This window comes from Peromyscus leucopus, chromosome 11, assembly GCF_004664715.2.
Source record: "Peromyscus leucopus breed LL Stock chromosome 11, UCI_PerLeu_2.1, whole genome shotgun sequence".
NCBI classification, from domain to species: Eukaryota; Metazoa; Chordata; class Mammalia; order Rodentia; family Cricetidae; genus Peromyscus; species Peromyscus leucopus.
In genome coordinates this window covers 37,240,622-37,264,695 of record NC_051072.1, presented here as the reverse complement: position 1 = coordinate 37,264,695, position 24,074 = coordinate 37,240,622, and the positions used below count along the sequence as shown (strand labels likewise).

The 24,074-nt window shown below is 45.1% G+C and overlaps 1 protein-coding gene across 2 annotated transcripts in view; it reads left to right on the top strand.

Moving 5' to 3' along the window:
* Positions 1 to 341: 341 nt before the first annotated feature.
* The window catches only part of Mier3 (MIER family member 3), a 28,372-nt gene continuing 4,639 nt past the window's right edge, over positions 342 to 24,074 (top strand). The window contains exons 1-10 of one of the 2 annotated variants that reach the window (XM_028884403.2): positions 342 to 528; positions 1,996 to 2,020; positions 5,246 to 5,391; positions 12,152 to 12,286; positions 13,443 to 13,563; positions 14,392 to 14,477; positions 15,099 to 15,171; positions 17,206 to 17,357; positions 19,787 to 19,868; positions 22,036 to 22,130. In XM_028884403.2, coding sequence (XP_028740236.1) covers positions 520 to 528; positions 1,996 to 2,020; positions 5,246 to 5,391; positions 12,152 to 12,286; positions 13,443 to 13,563; positions 14,392 to 14,477; positions 15,099 to 15,171; positions 17,206 to 17,357; positions 19,787 to 19,868; positions 22,036 to 22,130 — 924 coding nt within the window. In that variant the 5' untranslated portion in view covers positions 342 to 519. The remainder of the gene's footprint in view (positions 529 to 1,995; positions 2,021 to 5,245; positions 5,392 to 12,151; positions 12,287 to 13,442; positions 13,564 to 14,391; positions 14,478 to 15,098; positions 15,172 to 17,205; positions 17,358 to 19,786; positions 19,869 to 22,035; positions 22,131 to 24,074) is intronic. The other variant, XM_028884412.2, reaches the window with a different exon arrangement.

Below are 24,074 nucleotides of genomic sequence, written 5' to 3'. Positions count from 1 at the left end.
GGGTCCAGCATCCGCCACTTGCTTCACTTCCCATCGCGTTACTCTTGCTCACTTCGGGGGCGGGGGTGGGGAGTCCGTCGAGTCCTCCTCCAAAGTCCCCACCGCCACCACCACCACCACCGCCACCGCCACCACCACGGCGCCCCCTGCTCCGGGCCCTCCACGGCACCGGCCGGTCCCTGCACCCGCCCGCCCGCCCGCAGTTCGCCTGGAACTTTACTCCAGCCAAGGCAGAGCGCCGTGGGCGCGCGGGGCGGGCGGGCGGGCGGGCGAGCGGGCGCGTGCAGGAGCGGCGGCCGCGGGAGCGCCGGACGGCGTGGGTGTGCGAGCGAGCGGGGGCCGGGGGCGTCGCGGGGCCGGCCTGCCCTATAAGGGGCCGAGCCGCCTCTGCCTCCGGGCGGGTGCCTGGCGGGCCGCGGCGGCGGCGGCGGCGGCAGCGGCGGCGGCGGCTGCGATTGGCTCAGGCGCCCCATCCGGGGACTGGGCTCGGCGCTGCTCGTTCGCCCTAAAGGTACCAATATGGCGGAGGTGAGCGGAGAAACCGGGCAGCGGCGGCCGCGCCGGAGCGGGAGCCGGGCGGTCCCTCCGAAGCCCCGCAGCCGGCCGGAGACCCCGGGCTCCTCCCGCGGGTCCTCGGAAGGCGGCGCGGCGGCGGCGGGGGAGCGCGGGCGGCGGCGAGGCGCGGCGGGGCTGCCGGGGGGGGGCGGGAGCGGGCGCGGGAGCGGTCTCCCTTCGGGACTAGGCCGCGGCGGCTCCGACCCCAAGCCGGGCCGGGCGGCGGCGGCCGGGCGGCGGCGGCGAGCCTCGGCCGGGGAGGCTCCGGCCGGGGCCGGGGCGGCTGACGCGGGCCGCCGTTCGCTCGCTCGGCGCCTTCTCCGGGTCAGGGTGGGTGGAGAGCGGCCGATCCTCCGTCGGCGACGGGATCGCAGCGCCGAGAGCGGGCTGCGCCACTGCCCCGCCGGAGTGAGCCGGCCCGGCCCTCGGCTCTCCGGCCGCCCCGCCGCCCCTCCCGGCCGGGGCTCCGAGGCCAGCGGGAACGGAGCGGGACTCCCTGCCCCGAAACCTAAGGGGGTGCGGCGTCCCCGGGCGCAGGGACCGACCCACACCTCGACGCCCTCGCCGGCCGAGCGGCCCGGGAGCCCCCTTCCCCCCCACCCCCCCACGCCCCGGGCCGGACGGGGATGGCGGGGCGAGCCGAGCCCACCGGGCTCTCTCTCTCCCCCGGGACGGGGAGCTGGGGGAGGGGGCGGAGTGACACGGGAGCCCCCGCGGCTGGGCAGGAGCGAGCAAAGCCGGAGCCGACCGGGCGGGCCGGAGATTGACCGCTCACCCGGGGAGGAACCGGCTCATCCCGGACCCAGGGGCGGTGACTCTGGCCCCCCGTAAGGTGGAGGGGGCTCCCGCTCAGGGCTGGGGACCAGCGTCCGGGTCTAGCAGGCCTACGCTTGGGGCAGTGGACAAACCCTGGAGTTGGGGCACCCGCGGCGCCCCAAAGGGCAGGCTGGGTCTCAGACGGTGAGACCCTTCTGGGGGGAAAAAGGGGTTGCGTATCGAGGACTTGCCCTGGGGCCAGCGGAGAGCAGGGTGAGCTGTGTTTGGGGGGCACGGGGACGGACGACTCCCGAGATGCCCGGGATGAAGGACTGATGCTGCGAACCGACCAGCTCTGCCCTGGCTTCGGCTTCTCGGCTTTGTAACTTGCCGAGCTCCAAACGGTGGCTGGGAGTTGCCTGTTTTCAACTCCAGCCTTCCTCGTCGTCCCGTGTCTGCGAGTTTGTACACTGGGGACTTGGGGAGGAAGGCGAGGCAGCCAAGAGGGGGCCCGAAAGGGGCCGGGAGCGATTGGAGCGAAGCTGCGTCTTGCACTTTTTGGCAGCTGCCTGGGAGCGCTCGGCTCCGCCCCCTCTGCGCCCTGTTGCCTGTGCTGCCTGCCTCCTTGCCTTGCTACGCGATTCAACCTCACAGTTTTCTGTTCTCTCTCTCTCTCTCCCCCAGGCTTCTTTTGGAAGTTCGAGCCCAGGTTTGTTCAATTTTCTTACCTCTTCCGGGGGGCGGGGGTGTGTGTCCCCTGAGGGAATTGGGAGGCTCAAAGATCTGTTGCCAAAAGGATCTAGCTCACACCGAAATTCATCCTGCGAGTTTTTCATCGTTTGGATCTTAAAGAGCTCCCATGTGCATTTGGAAATTACGGCGTTAGAAGAAGAAATAGTTATACGGTTATTCTCTGTACAGGTTGGAAAAAGAAATACCCCAAAAGCCTTATTACAAAGCTGCAGACAGACTTTTTTCTTTTAAAGTAATGTGTCTATTATTCCCACATAACTTTTTTCCTCCAAGCTGGAAATAGTGAATCCCAAATCCACTTTCCTCAAATGTTAACAGTTTAGTTTGTCAGGACTTGGGGCAACTTAGATTACTTACTTTAACTAACTTTAACATTTTCCTTTACTTTGTCCTTCGAGAAATGGCTGTAATGTATTTAAGTTGAAAATTGAGTTAGATAAAGCTCCCATAATAATAAAAGAAGAAAAGCAACACACATTTTCCTTGTTTGGCACAGAAAAGTGTTTGATGTAGTTATTTTGAGCCTGGACCATCCTAACGTATCTAGTGCAGAAGTCAGAGGCCACTACAGGGATCAGATAAAAGGAGCAGCCCCCGGAATCTGCAGAGGTAGACCTACAGAGGAAGGGAGCTTGTGGCATCTTTTCCCAGCTGCTAAAATGTTTTAGTTTCTCATCCTCTTTCTAGCTCCCGTGTTTGATCTGGTAGGCTCCAGAAAAGTGCCTCTGGAAGAATCTATACCTTTATTTTACTCGGAGGTGATTGGAACGATTTTGCAGAGAGTCTCTCAGTTAGGAACGGAGTGTTAGCTCTTTCTTTCTTCTTTTCTGGATAGGGACTTCCATCATCCCCAGCTCCCCCAAGACTTTCTTTCCATGCTGCTTCGGAGGGAACAAGCCGCTTGGCTTGCAGTCTTAGTTTTTGTGTTTAGGTAACTTTCACAGACTTTCTTGGTTATCTTTTAAGGCAATAAAATTGATCAACACAAGATGAAAGGAGTTTGTGATTGTTTTCAAACTTGTTATCTGTATCTGTCCAAGAAGTGTTTTTACAATTTTTCCTAATTTTGAGACAAGCAGCTTTTGTTATAAGTTCAGGGAAGGACTATTCATGCACTTGATTTGAAGCATCAGGTTGATAATGTAGTCTTTCCATTTTTTGTTATTGTCTGAATTTAAGAAGTTGCAATTTAAATAAAAATTCAAAGGCATTGTGGCTTTGATAGCTAAACAGACACTTACACCATATTTTTAATGAATTAGCCAATATTTGGAGAGAATTTTAGAGCTGGCAGATTCCATTAGCCCTCAGATGAAAACCTCAAGCTAGACCCAGAGATTTTGAATGGCGTGCCTTGGGGAGGGCACCTTCAGAGCGCTTTGTTTCATCCCTGACACTTTGGCATACCACAGATGTTTCTTGGGAAAGAAAATTTGTAATGATGGGTGTTCTGGCTTGAGCTAGTTAGTAAATATTCATCTTTCTCTTTGTTACACCATATCTACTTCAACGAAATGGGCATATATCTTTTTTAAGCTTTAAAGAAATTACAGAAACCTCCTGGCAAATAAAGTCTCATGGGAATTTATATTATTTGTGTGTATAGGAGGGTGCTGATGATTAGAAGTCTCTGAACTCGGACATGGAACTGTAGCTGGAGCCTCTCTGTCATGAAAACATTTTGGCCTAGTTCACTGTTTTGGTAATGATCTCACATGGCCCTTAAATATTTGAAATTTTAAAATAGTAAAAGCTTGCTTAAAAATAGAGCAAGCTGTGTTTAATATTCTTCGATCCACCTCTGACCATACCCCTAGATTTCAGTGTTACTTTCTTTCCATGCTCTGAACTTCACTGGTCTAATTGTATTCAATACTAGAGCAAAACAAATGGAGAAAATACTGCTTTTCATAAATCTTGTTTCTTTTGGAACAGGAAATTTCTTTCATTCATTCATTCATTCATTTATTTATTTATTGTAACCTGTTGATTTTTTTTTTTTTTTTTTTTTTTTTTTTTTTTGGTTTTTTGAGACAGGGTTTCTCTGTGTAGTTTTGCGCCTTTCCTGGAACTCACTCGGTAGCCCAGGCTGGCCTCGAACTCACAGAGATCCGCCTGGCTCTGCCTCCCGAGTGCTGGGATTAAAGGCGTGCGCCACCGCCGCCCGGCGTAACCTGTTGATTTTATATTAAAAAATAATACAGTTATAGACAAGTTTGTATTGACAATAGCAACTTGCAGTAGGATGTCTTCCAAAACCTTCAGATAGGATTTTCTGTGTTACTTTCACATAGTCCTAAACATTTTTTAGGAATCCAAAGCATGGGCTTGCATTTTGATGTCTGTCTGATTAATTCTGGGGAGTTTGAAATACTCTCAATATGTGAATAAAATGATTCTGTGCTTTAAAAAAACTTAGCCGGGCGGTGGTGGCGCACGCCTTTAATCCCAGCACTCGGGAGGCAGAGCCAGGTGGATCTCTGTGAGTTCGAGGCCAGCCTGGGCTACAGAGTGAGTTCCAGGAAAGGCGCAAAGCTACGCAGAGAAACCCTGTCTTGAAAAACCAAAAAAAAAAAAAAAAAAAACTTAATTGTTATATAGCTGCTTCATAGAAAGTTGTATTTGTTTAAAATTTTCTGTTGAGTTTTGTGTCTTTGTTAAGGGTTAGAACTAATGTAAAATATATGGTCTATTTGAAATGTTAGCTTCAGTTTGCTGGCAGATTCTTGGGGAGTCTCCCATTCCCAGGAACTTAATTCTTCAACCAGTTTGCCATTTTGTTTGTTGGTTTTGATTGTGTGTTTTGGCCACACTGGGTATTGAACCCAGGACCCCTGGAATTGGATGCGGCCATTCTTCCACTTTGCTCTGTGCCCAGCCCTTGCTGTATTAAGCAAATGAATTTGACTAATAAAAAGTTTGACCGATTTTCTCTTCGGACCATGCCATTGAAATCATTTTGTTACTATTCTAGGTTTTTTCAAGTTGATGCAGTAAAATTTTTAAATCTTACTTTTTTCTGCTGTTTAGATCTTTTCAGACAAGTCTTATTTACAATAAAGTTATATAAATTCATTTTAAAATCATGTATAATATCAACTGGAAGAACAGCAGGCATTCCTACTTTTTCTTGTAAATGACCTTGTGGATGTGTAGAGTGATGCAATGTGTTCCATTCCAGTTGGGTCTCTGTCTTCTGAGGACCATGACTTTGACCCCACTGCTGAGATGTTGGTCCATGACTATGACGACGAAAGAACTCTTGAAGAAGAGGAAATGATGGAGGAGGGTCAAAACTTCAGTTCTGAAATTGAAGACTTGGAAAAGGTAATGGCTTTACTTTGGCGTTAGAGAACACAAACTTCGGTAAAGACTTTGAAGTCTTACTGTAAATTCTTTCAGAATCTTTCTGAAATAAAAATATCGTATGCATCATTTTCCTTTTCAACCTAACAATGAAATATTCCTGACTTCCTCATTATTTTGAGAGTAGCCTAGTCAGAACATTTTCATTTCGTTATTTATCTGTTAGCCTGATTTTCAGCTTATCTCAGAACAATGAGGGCCAAACTTGAGTTAAACTTAGTTCTGTAGTAGAAGAGGGAAAAATCTCTTCCTTCAAATAACTTATAATTGGTAGGAGGCTGCTAGACACTGAACAAGTTTTACTGGACTTTCAAATGGAAATTGCTAATATCCCGTCTTTACCCTCCAGTCATCTTTTAAAAACTTGGCTGGATTGAGGGTAGCTCACAACTTCAATTGAATTCAAATGGACAGTGTTTAAGCCTTCACTTACTAGGGCTGCAGGAAGGGCTTCCTTCCATAGGTCACCTTGGAAGGCTGTAGGATTAAACTCTCTGTAAATTAACATCATTTGAAAGTTTCTAATAGGCTCACAGTAACAAAAGCCTTGAGGAATAGTAGAGAATAATACTAATCGCCCGGGTTTCCATCCTCTTGTGCAAACATGTGGCTTCTTCGCTGTCTTTGTGAGGCAGGGCTGTGCGCCCTAGTCATTCCTTCCTGTTAACATACAGGGAGACAGTCTTCAGGGCCGAGACTTCCAAGCTTGTTCCAGGAAACCTGAGGTTTTCGAAGCATCTTCGTTCACATGGTTAATTAATCCAGTGTGATTATAATTGGGTTTATTAATTTAAAAAGTACATCCAAGACAGAAGTGGTGGCTATGCCTATCTGTATTCCTAGAATTTAGGAGGTAGAGGCAGGAGGATCATGAATTTAAGGTCAGCCTGAACTAAAAAAGAAAAAGAAAAAAATTAAAAAAAAAAAAAACAAGAACAAATCAATAATAAGAAAGACTTACTGACTTAAAATATGTAGTCCTTTCTGTGCTTTTCCTTTTTTAATACGTGCTGGTAATTACATCTTTTCTTTTTTTTTTTTGATACCCATCTCTGTACATTTAGAAAATGTATGCTTTTGTAGTCTCTAAAGTGTATCAGTGTCTCTATTTAGATGGTTCTGCTTCTTGGCAGAGTATAATGATCTTAAATTTTTTGAAGACTCGAGCTGTGTCTCCATTCAGAAGGCTGATTTTTCTTTCATTGTGTAGTGGATGAGAGACGCTCTGAGTTCCTACTACTCTGATTGGTGGTCTTTCTGCAGGAAAGCGCAGCTATCTCTGTTCTTTATTGCTATTTAATGAAACATGAAAAGAATAAAAGAAACAGATATAAAGATAAAGAATAAAGCTCCTTAAGCTTGTGGATGAAATTTTATATTTTTATATAATTTAAGATACTGTATTGATCTTTCTTACTGAAACCACAGTTTAGGCATTGGTATATTTTGACAGTTTTAGGGATAGGGTATTAATGTTCATTTTCAAAAATTACACCTAAGTTTTATTTTTACAGTAATTAGATTGTTGACTATGAATGCATTTTAGTGCTTACACAGTTTGGTCATGTGACATGGAAAGAAAGAAAGTGAGGCAAAATCAGTTTTCCTTCCGTGGCTCTTTGTAAGTGGAGACTGTGGCTGGAGTTGAGTTGTGACTAGTTTAGTTTTATCACAGCTTTATCAAGGCTTTATCACAGCTTCAGAAAGTTTGATTTTCCATCTAACTGCTTTCCAGGATTTTAAGTTAGTAGTTCTAAATTTGGATTTAGCTCCTTTAAAAGGTTATTATCATTCCTGATTTTGTTAACATGTAGATTCTCCCTTAATGTTTAAAATTTCCTAAAAATTCAGAAGTTTAAATAAGAAACTTTAAAAAAAGCATATTTTCCACTAGACTTTGTGTGATTTTTTAAAAAAACCATTTAAAGATTCTCTATGTATTGTTTGGCAAGGTCTCCAGGATTGGATACTGAGCTGGATCTGCATTACACAGTCTTAGTTCACCTGCCCAGCAATGCCCCCGGCCTGTCAGATGGGTGCCAGCTGTTGGTTCCCCGTTCTTGACTGTAACATGTCCCGTTGCTGAAGAAATAGCAAAGTAAACATGGTAGTAGGTGCATCCTAATTCTAACATGATCATCAGATTAAATTAATGGTCTTTTGTTTTTTTACAGATAGGGAACTAGAGATGTAAGGGGTTAGGTGGTTATAAACCCAAGGGAATGATGAGCAGTTAGCATGCCCTGTGACTCTAAAGTGTCTGTTCTACTGTCCTAATACAGACTAACCATTATAGAGCAGTTCAGTACAGATATGGCTGCAAACTTACCTGTGCTCTTAAAATTAAAGAAACTCAACAAAAGGCCCAAGAAAAGGGGAGAAAATCCTGTCGTTAGCATGTTTGGATCAAATTTGTAGGCTGGGCTCGCTATCGCAGGTCCTCAGAGACCTCGAGATTCAGTAATTCGGCTTTTCGGGGAATGCATAGCAACACTTCATTACTAGGTTCTCATAGAAAGTTCATTCAAGAAATGCGTCCGAAACTGGACTCCCTTTGAGCGGTATTGAATCCAGAGCTCTCACCCTGCAACATTTGCATCTTTATTATGAAGAACCAAGAACTTCTTGCCTCCTCCCTGCCTCTGATTTTTCTGTTCTTTTCACCCTGCCCATCCTGGAAGTATATGCCTTATCTCACACTAATCTGTATAGCCATCCCTTTGCCCTCGGTTTATTCTACTAAGAGGTGTTGTTTGAGATCGGATCTCCTGTGGAGGCCAGGCTGCCTTCACGTCTGGGGTCAGTCTCAAGTGCTGGTACTGTAGGTGTGCACCGCTATGCTTGGTTGTCTTCTTTTAAAATATATGTCGTGGCACAACTCTGCTCGTAGGTTTCTCACATTTGGAAGAAATTATCTCGTGACCCTCTTGGTCACTCTCCCTTTTAGTCAAGTGTCACAGCATAGCATCTTTGTGCATCTCCTCTCCCAGTCAGCCCTTGGCTTGGCCTTTTCCATCTCGTGGAAGTCACCAGTGATTCCTGGAAGCCAAGTTCTTGCCTGTCAGAATTCTTTTTCTCAATTGATTTCTCTTTGCTGTTTGACCACAGTGAACACCTTGGTCTCTCAGCATTGCTTCTTCACTCCCTCCCAGGCTCCTGCTTTCCTGGGTCTCCCCCACTCACACCCTTCCAGCTCTCTTAGCCACAGGCTCTTCTTTCTCTCGGGTTCAGCCCTCGTCTTTTCACTCACTTTGCCCTTTCGTGGGATCTCACTCAAGTACACCCCACTTTGGCTTGATCTCTTCATAGCTATCCTAACCCCCCCTGCCTTGGTTTTGCGACTCTGTGTCATACTGGTGCCAAAGTTAGCTGACTTCTCAGGCTGGAGGTCTTGCACTCTTTAGACTCAGAGATCTCTTTCAATTCTGCTATCAAATAACTTTAAAAAAACCAATCTTTCCTCTCTTACATGGTACATAAATAATTCTTTTCCTTAGTTCAGGTTCCTATTCTCCTTTGTCTGGAACACTATTTTTAAAATAAAAACCCCATTTTAAGATTTGTAGCTGTACCCTATTGCATATAAGCTCCTGTTTCTCAAGTTCTTGGACTAAGGCACAGACCCCTTATTTCTCTCTGGCCTTTTGTAGGTGAGCTCATCAGCTCCCATGGCTTTAAATATCATCTAGATGCTAATGAATGCCAGATTTATATCTTTAGCCCAGCCGGATTCTCTGCGCTCCAGGCTCCTGGCCAACTTGACTTTTCTTCTTGGATGCCTTGTAGTTCTCTCAAACTTAACTTGTGTCCTCTGTGAAATTCTTGAATAGAATTCCTTAAAGAAACAAAACACAAGGCTTTTCCCCCTTGATCTTTCCTGTCACTCTGAAGGAAGCGCCCTCTCGCTCAAGGAGAGATCTGGGAGTCCTCCTCCTCCCTTCACCCCCACACTTAATAACCTGCTTGATTCCACCGCAGCATACGTCTGTCTCTTCTCTTCAACACGAGGGTCTGTAAGTGGTTTCCATGTCTCCAGTTGCTTTCTGCGTGCAACTTTCCAGTATTTTAAGAAGAAATGATGTCAGTCCTCCTTTTAAAAACCATGTTTTATGCCTCTCTCTCTCTCTCTCTGAGAGTGTGTGTGTGTGTGTGTGTGTGTGTGTGTGTGTGTGTGTGTGTGTGTGTGTGTGTAGTCACGCCTGTGTACATGTTGCAGTCAGAGGAGAGTTTGTAGGAGTCTGTTCTCTCCTTCGGTCACGTGGGTCTCAGGTTGAACTCGGATAGCCAGGCTTGGCTGCAGGTGACTTCGATGGCTGCAGGCCATCGAGCTCGCCCTCCTGTTCCATTATCCTCCAGTGGCTTCCCATTCCTTTGGAATACAGCAGTCAGGTTCCTGTCCTCATCATGAAGCCTTTTGATCGTCACTGCTGCTCTTGCCATTCTCCTTTCCAGTCCCTTTTCATGTATCCCACTGAGCTGGGCCACGCAGCTTAGTGAGAAACCAGCTTTCAGGTACGTCTTTTCCTTTGGATGGAATGCTTGCCACTGGACGACTCTGTCCCATGCTTAGAGACTCGGCCAGAGATGGTTTTGTGTCTTCTCTGCTACCAATGAAAATGGACACCAGCCTCACTCTTTGTCTTTCGGTCCTTTTATTTGCACTCATCATAGTTGGCAGCTCAGTCTGTATTGTTGGGTCTCCTAATCCAAGACCAGGCTGGGAAAAGGCAAAGCCTGTGTGTCACCAACACCGAGTACAGTGACCTGACACACAGTCGCTGTCACTCCTGGTGGATCACACCCTGAGATGCAGCCTCTGTCTGTCCTCTGGACATCCGTCCTCCATACTGTTTCCTGGGGTCAGGTCCCGTGTCTGGGTACTCCGCTTCAGCACCAGTTTCCGAGCTGGGCATCACAGCCACTGTGTTGTATGGCGGTTAGCCGGTCTTTCAATAACACTGAATTCCTTCAGAGAAGGATTTTTCTGTAATTTTCTATATCCTGGTCTAGTATCCCTCAGCAGAGTACCTAGAAGTCGTTAGTGATGCAGTAGACCGTCAGGGAATGAGGAGCAGCAGCAGGTGTCCCAGTACCGAGGGCTGTCACCTGTGAGGTCTCAGAGCTATGATGCTGCTGACAGGTGGTTTAAAGACTGCAACCACTCACCTCTAGTGAGTGAGATGAGCCATAGGAATGCTCTGGAGAGACCGCGTGGTGTGCTAGTTACCTTTCCAGGGTTCTTTAGGTTGTGCCAGAACTAACCCATGCTGGTTTCTCCTTGGGACCATTCATCTCAATTTGGGCTGTGTAGCAGGAATCTTAGAAGGTCTTATTAATAAGATCAAACCTGAGGCCAGTTAATGGGGTGAATGCTGGAAGATCAGAGAAGCAGAACAAGCCACAGCTACCTCGCCTCGCCAGTTCCTCAGCTGATCCTGTTTCCTCAGACTGGAAGCCTCTGAGTCCTTATCCAAATGAATCTCAGCTGAACTGTGCTGCTCAAAGCCTGAAAGCTTAACCAGCCAAAAGCTTCTAGTTTCTGGTCTTCATGCCTTATATATCTTTCTGCTTTCTGCCATCACTCGCTGGGATTAAAGGCTCATTTCTTGGGATTAAAGGTGTGTGTCACCATGCCTGGCTGTTTCTAATGTGGCTTTGAACTCACAGAGATCCAGAGGGATTTCTGCCTCTGGAATGCTAGGATTAAAGGCGTGTGCTACCACTGCCTATCCTCTGTTTAATATTGTGGCTGTTCCATTCTCTGACCCCAGATAAGTTTATTAGCGTGCACAATATTTCGGGGGAACACAATACCACCACAGGGCTGACTTCACATTTATGAGTTAGCTTGTGTTACATGACTTAGTCTGAGCTCTGTGCGGTCAGGCTCAGTGGTATACCTGAGTTTCACATGTATGGAGGTAAAGCCAGAGTTCAGGGACCTTCAGCCTACATTCCCTGGGCTGTGGTAGACACCTCGCATCTCTGTAGGCGTTGTCGGTGCGTGATTCACTCTGTGCTCCCCGTGGACACTATTGACACGCTCCACATTAGCATCTCCTTACAGTGTACTGTGTGACAGAGTTGTTTGTCTTGAAGTTCCGGAAAACTAAACCAGTCAGCAAGCTTTAGGAAGAAATCTCTTATTGATGTAGGTAAACCTCTTACAATTCGTAAGTTATCAAGTTGATTTTGAAGTTGTTTGTGAATGGTAGCTGTAAGTAGTCCTAGGCATTGTATTAGTTAAAGCAAGTCTGCTCAAGAAGCGCATGATGAGTTCGGGGGTCGGTGGGAAGCAGGGCGTGGGGTCCGGTACTGCAGCCACAGCATGCATTTCATCAGTGTAGTGTTGTCGGTAGGACGCGGGGTTCTGGGGTTCCCACTCAAAACTGAGGACATAAAAGGAGAGTTGTGGTTGGACATCATTAGATTGGTTCAGCCAAGGTTTCTTTTGAAGTCTTCAGTTAACATGAAGAGGAATCCAAGTGGTGAATGGATAATTGACTGAGAAACAAGCCAAAAATGATGTGAAGTTGTCTGTCGATCAGTCGATATTTATTGGAACTATTTGCTTTTGTTCATACACTAATTAAGCACTAGGTTTAGTATTTTCCGACAGCAATACACAATGAAAAATCTGTGCTGTATAAACTGAGAGCATTGAGTTTATCTGCAGTTCAGATTGCGCGTTGCTGAGTCTCTCTGTGCCCTGCTCACCTAGGAAGGAAATATGCCTTTAGAAGACCTACTGGCATTCTACGGCTATGAATCTACAATTCCGACGGTTACAAATTCCAGTGCCAACAGCCCCCCAAGTGAACTTGCAGATGAACTACCAGACATGACTCTAGACAAAGTGAGTACAGGCCTTAAGAAGAAGGTTTCAAGATTGCTGACATCTCCTGCTTCACTAGAGATGCTTTTGCTTAAAGCAGTTTTTAATTCTGAAATATAAGCTTACTATTATTTTGGTGACTGGTTTAAACATTGTTTGGCTTTGATCTTAATACTTTCTGAACAGTAGTAGTTTTTTCCACTCTTCTCCAATATTTTTCTGTTTATACGTTGTGTCTGATGGATTTTGCCTTAACTACCTTTGATCTGTAAACACATGAAAACATTAGTTAACAAGTCTCCCAGAAGCGTTCAGACTAGGTTGGCTTAGGCATAGAGTTCTGTTTCTGGGTCCTGGGAGTGACAGTGGTCACAGCAGCTAAGGCCATAGTGACCTGTCTCTCACAAGCTGCTGTGGGGGTGCCCACTCCTTACTGAGGAGAAACATGCAGCTGTGGTTCCACATGGGAGGTTTTCCTTGCCTGTCAGGCTTCAGGCTGGAAGAGGAATCCGCGTCTCCGAACCTCTTCCTGTGAGTTACTTTGATACACTCTTGAGGCATTCAGTATTGGGTGCCTGCTGTATACCACCAGTGCACTTCATGTGCTTCGGTTTCAACAGTGTTACCGGTTAGTTTTTAAAGCATTGGAAGAGTAGAGTTTGGAGATATTTCTAAATTTTTAAAAATAGGTTGGAAAAATGAATATAATTGCTAGCCACTTAGAAGTCACATTTTTGTTGTTGCTTTATTGTTTTTTGAGTTAACTCTATTGCTCAGACTTGCCCTGGACTCCTGAGCTCATGAAATTCCTGTGTACTGTAGACACACACTGCTGTGCTAAACAGATTGTTATAAATCCACTGAAAATTGGTCTGCACCTTCCAATAAATTCTTCACACGCCCACAAAGTAGCCAAGTAGTTTAAGTGTACAATTGCATTTGTTATTCTTATTTGATAAGTCATTAAAAATTTAAAATAGTATATTATGTAGATAGCTGACTATTAAGTGTTATTAGTATTTATGCACATAAAGTAAGTTACAGAATTTCAAATTTCTCAGAACTAAGAAGACATGAAATAGTTCTTTATGATTGTGTGTTATAAAATCAAAAAGGCATCTCTCCTAACTGATGAGAGGCCACTCTTCCTGACTTGCGTTCTTCCCTCTTCTTCCAGGAAGAAATAGCAAAAGACCTGTTGTCGGGTGATGATGAGGAAACCCAGTCTTCTGCAGACGATCTGACACCGTCCGTGACTTCTCATGAAACTTCGGATTTCTTTCCTCGGCCTTTGCGATGTAAGAGGTTCCCCCCCCCCCCATTGTGTTAACAGTGATGCCACGAGCTTCAGGGCATCATATTGTGTTCAGTATCCAGTGTAAATAAAATGTCGTTATAATCGGGATAGGATTTTAGCCTTTATTATTGGGATGGAGCGAAGCCATATGCTGTTAAAATTCACTCACCTAGTTTTACAAGCTGCCTGTTTTCTTTCCCAGAGCTCATCTGTTGCTGTGGTAACCCACCTTACTTAGTTCAGTCAAAAATGTTATAGATTGTATTTTGGGGGGCTTATTAGAAGGCCCTGCTTAGCTGTTTTGAAAACTTACCAGTGGTCAAAAAGTATTTTTGTTTTTAGTGATTCATTATTTTTTTCCCTTATAGTTCTTGGTGTTTAATGTTTATTAGTAATACTAAAGGGCTTTAGACTGAAAAAGTGCTTAATTGCAGTCCCCTTTATCCTGAAAGCTGCTCTTGGAGTAGTTAATATGTCTGGGTACACATGAGTACACATGCATGGTGTGTGTGGGGACAGCTTTGATGGACTCAGCTGTCTGTGTGCAGTCCTGGGTTAGTCCCAGGAGAGCAAACCCGCGTGCTCAGGCGGTGGCACTGGCTTCCTCTTAGTTCCAGTCTTTTCGACCATGCACTGGAATAATAATGATAGGGTACACTTGAAAGTCTTAGTGTTCTCAGGGTTTCTGTCATTGTGACAGATGCCAGCTGTGAAAACAGTGCGGGCTTAATGATAACTAGTGAATCTTACTTACTCTATGGGTTTTTATAGTATATAAATGGCATTCTCTTAGGTGTTTCAAAAACTTTTTGCATTTTTTTTCTCTAAGCAAACACTACCTGTGATGGAGACAAGGAGTCAGAAATTGAGGATGTTGAAACGGACAGTGGTCACTCACCTGAAGACTTGAGAAAGGTAGGTTGAGTTACCGTTACAGTCTAATAGAACGTTTGGACTAGTGTCTTTAAAACATTTGTAAGGGCTGGTGTGACGGCTTAGTAGTTAGGAACATGTACTCTCACAGAGGACTGGAGTTCAGGTCCAGCCCCAGGTCTAGTGACTCACAACTGCCTGTAACTCCAAGTTGAGGGGATTTGACTCTCTGACTTCTGTGCGCATCTGCGCTCATTCATGTATGCATGCGTGTGTACACACAAATACACATAGTTAAAAATAAAATGAATCTCCAAAATTATGTTTGAAATGGGACCAGATAGATGGCTCAACAGTTAAGTGTGTGTACTGCTCTTCTAGAAGACCATGTTGGGAGGTTCACAACTACCTATGACCCCTACTCGAGGAAATCCATCACTGTCTTCTGGCCTTGCACCCCATTCATGTGCACATACAACTACCCCCCACCATATTTAAAAATCAACTAAAATCTTAAAAAAGAAACAACTTTCTAAAGCAGTTTGTTCATTTTATTGATAGGTGGTAAGGTTTATTTGACTTTGTGAGAACAGATTAATGATTTGGGATGGTTTTTCAGTGCTTTGTATAATAATGCTGCTTTTACTTTGCCCTCTCCTGTAGGAAATAATGATTGGTTTACAGTATCAGGCGGAAATCCCCCCTTACCTTGGCGAGTACAGTGGTGAGGACAAAGGTAAGGTCAAGCTATCTCCCGCCTGTGTTAGTAGTCTGATGATACAGCAGCAGCTTAGTTATGCAAAGACAGACTGATCATCAGAGCGCCTTCCAGAGTGCAGGTAGTTAGGCCTGTCTTGGGAAGAATGTGTCAGAAGTGACCATGAAGCCGGGCCAGGTGGGGCCTGCCTGTGTAGGAAGATCAGGACTTCGGGGCACCCTAAAGGGTGGGCCACAATGGTAAGTGCCTGTTTCAAAAAGACAAAAGGAAGTGACCCGGAGCCCCACCGCAGCCCACAGCGCTTCCCTGTGGAGACAGCCTTGTCTTTTTAGAAGGAGCACCTTGGTCCAGGCTTCACAGGAGTTGGCAGTCTCCTCACCTGAAGTCGTGAGGTTGTTACAAACATGATCTGTGGAGAAAAAACTCTGGACGGAAAAAGAAACCAGGAGGAATTCTTTTGTCCTGTCCCCCGAAGAGCAGGAAGTTGAATGTACCCCGATGTCCTCCTTTGCTGTCCACCACTCACGTGGTGCCTCCTCTCACTTGTAGTAGATTCCAGCTGTATTTGGTCCTGAGAGTGTGGGCAGCAGAGGGTATTGGGATTATATGGACTGTTTCCCTGGACACCGGGTCTTTGCCCAAATGAGTTGCTTCGCCTCTGGAAGCCATTCCGACTCCGCTTTTCTCTTGTCCTCCATGTTACATTACTCTCCATTTCAAAGCCCAGGGACTAAGACCCTGGCCATAAGCTGGCGGCCACTAGCAGCACCATTTTCCTAAATGCTTTCTGACTGATGGAGAGGGAGCAGGAAGAGCTGATGGTCTGCAGCGCATCACGCCCTTCCCTCATTCCATGCCATACACAGACAAGGCCTGACGTAGCCTTAGGTCTGCTGGCCAAACCCAGCTCAGGGAATAGTCTTTCTAGCCTCAAATTCAGGAGAAAAACTGTGTGCCTTCCGGATGTTCCCAGCAACTAGCCCAAACATTTCAGTTAAAGAAACTGGTTCTGGAAATCTCTCGGAAGAAGACACCTGAGCCTTGACCGGGTCTGGTGGCATACCTGTCATCCCGGCACTTGGGGCTCGCATATTTGAGGGAAGCCTGTGCTGTGTAGTGCTCCTGGGTAGCCTCTTACTGTGGAGATGTCCGTCTTGATGCTGCATGGCCCCTTCAGTCTGACTTTCCTGCTGACTGGGAAGGAGAGTGCCGATCTTACATAGTTCAGAGCATTTGGGTCCTGCTGCCAGTGAATGGTTTTTATTAGTTATATGTAAGGTGTTACATGCTCACAGCGTGGATTACACTCCAGACCCTGGGGTGAGTACTTGGGTCGTCAGTGTTACTCCCGTGTGAAGCGTAGCTTTGAGTATGGCGCCAGAGCGCATTCATAGGACAGACCTGTGGTAGTGACGGTACAAACGCGTCAGTGTCTGGCTCATTTTAAGAGACTGTGCAGACTGTTGTTCTTACGTTTGCTCTTCTTTCTAAAGCCTCTATAGGGCTTGATTAATCTGCCTCTTCCTTTAAATAAAATTCACCTTTGATTAAAGCACTCTGTAAAGGAAAAAATAGGCCTTTCTTAGGCACCAAGTTACTATTTGATATTTTGGCTTTTTATTTTTGCTTTATTTATTTGTGATTTTAGCCTCTAGCAAGTTCATAAGGTCATTTGTGGAATTCAAGAGAAAATTCTAAAGAGATTGTAGAGAGTTTGACGGGGTTTTGGTTGATCTTTTACAGCTTCATTACAGACAGTAAGATGCCAATATGGGGTTCACAGTCGTACTTGACTAGACGTAGAGAACCCTCCAACCCTCAGTAAATCCAGCTTCCAAAACGCCTTTATTCTCTGACCATTGGGCCCAGAGAGTCAAGGTAGACAGTTCTGTGTTCTTCTATGCCAGTGGAGGGCTGTACTTGCTCAGCGTTCACACCGATGCTTAGTTACCTGTCCCAGTCAGTGAGCTCTGTCAAGGAAGGGAGGCACAGTCTGCACGTTTCTTAATGTGTTCACTCTTTGTGATGTGTTAACGGGATTGCCTTTCTCAGCATATGAAAATGAAGACCAGTTACTGTGGCGTCCTGATGTGGTTTTGGAGAGCAAAGTCAAGGAGTACCTTGTTGAGACATCGTTAAGAACTGGAAATGAAAAAGTCATCGACAGAATTTCTTCAGGCACACACACCAGGGACAATGAACAGGTACGTTTTCTCCCCTTGTATTGGGATTCCAGACAACTTTGTAACTCCAGATGTCTGAGTAGTGTAAATGTGAATGGGGCAGTGAGGGGTGTGAATGGAGACTGGCGGTTGACAGGAGTGTCTTCCTCGATTGCTTTCGACATTATTTTTTGAGACGGGATCTTAGCAAGAATAATGTTGGCACTTGATTTAACACTTGCCATCTTTACTGTTGCAGGACAGTGTCCATCTGTTTATCACTAGTATTGCCTCCCTTTCATTAGAAATTGATGCTAATTAGTCAGGTCCTTTTACAACAGCTGTTGAATGATCATTTAAGTTAAAACATTTTTTTGATATTAATGTAATATGTCATTTCCTACTTCCCTTTCTTTCAGACCCTCCCATGTACCGGTCCTCCTGCCCTCCACCCCCCACCCCTGTGTGGGTTTTCAAATTCATAGACTTCTTATCACGTGTGTGCGCTCTCTCTCTCTCTCTCTCTCTCTCTCTCTCTCTCTCTCTCTCTCCCTCTCTCTCCTACATCATAAGTAGAAACTGCTTAGTCTGTATAGCACTGCTTGTCTGTGCGTGTTTTCAGGGCTGACCATTTGGTACTGGATAGTCCGCTGGTGTGGTCCTCATCCCTGGGGAGGACTGTCTCCCTCTCAGCACACTCCTTAGTTGCCTGTAGTTCTTGGTGGAGGGTTGAGGCCCCATGGGCTTTCTTTCCCCTTCTGGATTAGTGTGTCTTTTGATGTCATCCTTATTCAGCTCATGTTTAGGCAGCCTTGGTGAGACTTCAGGGGTATAGCTTCTGGCATTTCTAGGAAATGTCACGGTCTCACAGCAAACCCTGTTCGCTGGTTCTTAAAGACTGCCCCTCTTCCGTTATAATCCCTGGCCCTGGGTGCAGGAGTTGAGTTGGAGGCGTGCAGCTGGTACTGGGCACCACGACTCTGCATTTTGATTGGCTGTGGTGTTCTGTAATGGTCTCCTTCTGTTGCAAAGAAAAGTTCCCTTGATGAGGGGTGAGGACTGTACTTACCTGTGTGATAAGGAGTGGTTGTTTAATGTTGATATATTCAGCACTTTTCTCATGCCGTGAGCCTCATCTTTCCTGAGATTTACTTTGGAAGGTGCTTATTACTGAACTTGCAGTTGAATTCTGTCCGTTGCCGTTTATTTCGGTAACAGTCCCAAACACTTCACAGCAGGAGATTGGTTGACATAAACGATCCCGGGCACAGTTCTGGAGAAGGCAGGCAGCTCCTGTTACGGAGCCGCCGAGTCCCCGAGGAGTCCGCGCTCTCAGAGGCCCTGCCGCCTCTTCCCTTGCAGCTCCCAAGAGGGGGGAGAGAGCAGCAAGGGGAGACGCAGCTCCAGCTTTCCCAGCTTCCAAAATGACCTAAAATTGGGGAGTTGGCCCAGGCAGTGAGTGCCTGTAATCTCAGCACTTGGGAAGCTGAGGCAAGAGAATCAGCTTAGGGCCAGCCTCAGCTAAATGAACTCAAGGCCATTCTGGGCTCTATTTCAGTAAACCTTAAAAAATAAATAAATAAATAAAATCTTCCTGATTGAGAAGACCCAGAAAATTTAAAAGTCAAGAATGATGATAATGGATGACTTCTGGGTAAGAACGAACACATTGCTCTGGGTAGATGGCTCAGTGAGTATACCATCAGGACCAGAGTTTGAATCCTCAGTACCTACATTAAAAAAAAAAAAAAAAAAAGATGAACATGGTAAAGCACACTTGTAATCCCAGCGCTGAGAGATGGAGTCAAACCCTTTGGGGCTTGCTGGATAGCCAGTCTGGCCAATGGGTAAGCTCCAGGCTCAGTGAGAGACCCAGTCTCAAAAAATAATGTGGAAGTAATCCAAGAAGATAACCTGAAATCAGCCTCTGGTCCACACGGTGCACGGATGGTTTGTGTTTCTGCATCCACCACCTGTAATACATAGACACTCACACAAACCTGCTCATATGTCATGACTTGTTTGAGCAGGGTCCCTACATAGCCCTGGCTGTCTTGGAACTCACTCTGTAGAGCAGGCTGGCCTCAAACTCCCTAAGATCTGCCTTCTTCTGTCTCCCAATTGCTGGCATTAAAGACATGTGCCGCCAGGCGGTGGTGGTGCACGCCTTTAATCCCAGTACTGGGGAGGCAGAGCCAGGCGGATCTCTGTAAGTTCAAGGCCAGCCTGGTCTCCAATGCAAGTTCCAGTAAAGGCGCAAAGCTACACAGAGAAACCCTGCCTCAAAAAAACAAAAACAAAAACAAAAAACTAAAGACATGTGCCACCATGCCCAGCTTGTCATGACATTTGAAAGTGTTTTAGAATGTTTGTCAGGACTCTCCTATAAGATGCCTGTTCCTTAAAATGCTCTTAGATATGAACTGTTTCGGTGAGTGTTGAATTTTTTTCTTCCCCTCTTGTTCTCTTAGGCATTATATGAACTTCTCAAGTGTAACCACAACATAAAGGAAGCAATTGAAAGATACTGCTGTAATGGAAAAGCATCTCAAGGTGAGAAACGCGGGGATTAAAGAGAGATGGCAAGGGCTGTCCATGTAAGGATCAAGATAGGTGATGTATTGTGAAGGGTAGAGCAGTCCTGTGACGTTGTTGTGAAATCTGTGCTCATTTTCAACCCCCCATCACCTCCACTTTGTTGTAGAAACAGTTACAGAACAAAGTAGACCCCACAAGTGACATTATGGCAAAGTAGTTAAAAAGAATGAATTTGTGGTTCATTTTAAAATATTGGGAATATTTTGGTTTTTGTTTAAGTCAGAAAATAAAATGGAGATTTAGATTAAGGGGGAAAAGAGGACTGGCCAGATGGCTCAGCAGGTAAAGGCGCTTGCTGCCAAGCCTGAGGACCTGAGTTCAATTCCTAGGACCCACATGGTGGAAAGAGAGAAATAACTCCTGCAAATTGTCCTCTGACTTCCCTACACATGGATACACAAACACAGATAAATGAGAAAAAGCAAAAAGATGACATTACAGTCCATGGAGTTCTCTGAAGGAAACAGTTATAGTGATCGTGTGGTGATTTGGTATAGCATTTCCAGTCTGTATGAGTGATAAGGAACATGGCTGCTCCTTGAATGTCTTCATCTGTATATGAGTGGATTACATGCACTGCGGCTGTCATTAAGTGTACATAGAGTGAAAATAATACTTAGTGATGTTCTATACATGGCATGGGAAATGTGCAGGCTGGAAATGTATATTGAAATTTGTAGGTTGAGAGAGTACATTGCAATACTTTCTTGTGGAAGATGCATCTTTGAAAGGATTATTTTAAGCTGTCAAAACTTTCAGTCTTTAAACACCAGTTTTTTTCCTGAGTTCAAAATATTTTTCACTTTTTTTGTCTACTGCTATTAATGGCTTTGAGAATCTGGTCCACAGTATCAGTGAGTGAGTCAATTCAGAAATAAAGGAGAATAATGAATAAGTCTCGACTATAACCTTGTGAAGCCTTCCTGCCCTAACTAGAGTTCTAATCTGCCAGCATTAGCATCTGCTGGAAATTTTAATGGGATTTAGTATTTGGAAATCATGGATTAATTCTCTCTATATTTCCTCAGCATTCACATACTGACTTGAAATAAATATATATAGATTATTCTTTATTTACCATCTTGAATTAAAGAACTTACTTTTTATGTTAAACCAAAATAGTTTTTTCATTTTACTCCAGAAAGATGATAGTCATTTTTACTTCACTTAAAAACATGTTTGTTGGGCCTGGGGCAGCAGCTCAGTTGGTAAAGAGCTAGAGTTGGATCCCTAGAGTCCACGTGGAAAGCCGGGTGATGTGTGCTTGTAGTCCTAGTGCTGGGAGGCAAACATAGGTTGATGCTTGGGTCTTGCTGGCAGCAAACTTTGCCTAATCAGCAAACCCCAGGTTAGGGAGAGACCATGTCTCAGTAAAACAGGGTAGATGGGTCCTGAAGAGACATTCGTGATTGGCCTCTGGCTTCCATATGAGTCTTCGTGCACTTGTGCACACACAGTGTTTAAAAATAGTTTAAAACACCATTAAATCCGTGTCCCACAGTGCAGAGAACAAAAAGTGGGGTTTTGTTGTTGCTTTTTGTTTGTTTGTTTGTTTTTTCTTTTCTGAGACAGGGTTTCTCTGTGTAGCTTTGCGCCTTTCCTGAAACTTGCTTTGTAGGCCACGCTGGCCTCAAACACACAGAAATTCGCCTGCCTCTGCCTCCCGATTGCTGGGATTAAAGGCATGCACCACCACCACCCAGCTGCTTTGTTTTTTTTAAGATGTATTTTTACTGTTTTAATTATATAGATATATGTGTCTGTGTGTGGTATGTGCCTTTGAGTGGAGGTACCCACAGAGGCCAGAAGAGGGCATCAGATAGATCCCCTGGAGGCTATGGTGAGCTGCTTGATGTAGATGCTAGGAATCAAACTCGGGTCCCCTAGAAGAACAGTACACACTTAACTGCTGAGTTCTGTCTTTAGCCCAATATTTTTATATTCTAAAGGACTAGTGTGGATAGTTGGGTAATGTTACCTGAAATACCCTAGATTCAGAATGTGTGTGGCTCAGAGAAGGGTTGAGTTTCTGGCCTTTCCCAGGGAACGCAGAGTGAAGATAAATCAGTGATGCACATGGAAGAATTTGGAGGCTGATTGAGTTCTTCCCTTTTCTCTTTAGAAGGAATGACAGCGTGGACAGAAGAAGAATGCCGAAGTTTTGAACATGCACTCATGCTTTATGGAAAAGATTTTCATCTTATACAGAAAAATAAGGTAAATTAATAGAGAAATTTCTTACTAGTTACAATGGATATAAGCAATGATTCAAGTTGTTTAATTAGGGAAAACTGAGCAATTTGTTAATGTTCCCTGCTAATAGTATTTCTAATATTATTCTAAACATGATTGGAATGTGCTTACAGATGCCACAGTTACCAAATTCAGTTCACACAACAGGGATTCAGTATATTTTTCAGGAAGCCTTCCATGTGTCTCCTTGACTCTCACTTTCTTCCAAACTGTTCTGATGTTTGTGGTCTCCTCATATATTTTGATTGATTGTTGAGAACTGCAGTTTCTAAAAAACAAGGAGAGGGTGAGGGAGAGAGAGAGACTGATTCAGAGAGAGTGAGTGATTATTACTAAGAGCGACTACGAATCCATCCAGTGCAGGCAGGCAAGTTCAGCAGCAGCAGCAAGTCCCATTGGTTGCTAGTGTGGCTGCAGAACAGGACAGCTGCAGTGGATAACTGCAAGTCTCTGATAATCTGAACATTTGCCAAATGAGTTAGCAGTCCTGCTCCTTATATTTATCTAAATGGGTTGAAAACTTCATGTTCAAGGAGAAACATACATACAAATGTTCAGAGTAGATTTAATTAGCTTTCATTATATCACCAGACTGGGAATCAGTATCTCCTTAGAGATAAATCCATAAACTAGTGACAGTCTAGACAACAGGTTATCACTTACACAAAAAAATAAAGTTAGCAAATAACAAAAGACACAGGGAATAGTTTAAATATTTAATACTAAATGAAAAAGTAATCCGAAAAGGCTACATGCATTCTAAGAATTCAACAGTTGGACACCGGAAAGGTCAGAGCTGCTTGTAGATTGGAGAGGCTAGGCGGGAAGGAGGGGTACGTAGGTACAGAGGACCTAAGGCAATGAGCCTGCCCAGTGGGATACTATAAAGGAGTCATGCATGAGTCTTGATGGAAACTCCGGATGCTGGGTAGCAATGGTCGACATATCAATGGAGGCATATCACATTCAGCAAGTGTCCCATTCTAGCCTGGGACACTGACAGTGGGAAGCTGTGCATGTTTGGAGCAGCAAGTATGTGGGAAATCTATACCCTTTAGCTCAATTTTTGTATGACTCAGAACTATTACAGGCTTAAGATACGAGGTCTGTGTCTAGATGCATTTGTTCGGCTTTTGTTTGTTCTGGTGCCATTTGTATAAAAGACTATGCTTCCTTCCCCCATTGAACTGCCTTCCTCCTTGGTCAAAGAACAGTTGGTTGTGTATCTGTGCTTATGGCTCTATGCTCTTTAATGATGTGTTTGCCTTCTCTACCTGAACACCCCGCTATCATACTAATTTTCCTTCTCTCTCTTTTGAGACAGGGGTTCACTATATACCCCTGGTTGGCCTGGAATTCACTATATGGGACAGGCTGGCCCTCTATTAGTGACTTTAGATCACAGCTCCCTCTGGAATCAGGATAGAGACTCTGAGATGTCTTTATTGGGGGCACTGATCAATCAGGGAAGAGAGTGTTTATTGAATAAAGATAAAGAGGTTTGTCTGTATAGCCAGACACTTACTTGTGGCAGTTAAGTGATGATTTGAAGGACTGAGGTTTGGGTATGGAGCCAACTATTTGACTTTTAAAAGTTGTTAAGCCTGTTGGAGCGCAGAGCCAGCGGAGTAGAAAAGCCCTGCCTTTGGTTAGTGAATGATGGGAAACCATCTCCAGATGCTGGAGGTTGGTGACTCCTTTGCCAGAGCCTCCTAACCTCTTTTTTATGGAGCTTTTAACTAATCTGGGGAGGCGGTGTTTTTCTCTCTGGTTCCCCTGCCCATCATTTGGGGAACTAGTAGGTCCCACGGAAAAGCATTCGTGGACCCATCCTTGGAGGTTGGTCAAATTCAACAGCAGTCGGGCGCAGTGAGGGTTCGTTCAATGGCAGTTATGTGAGGATTTTCA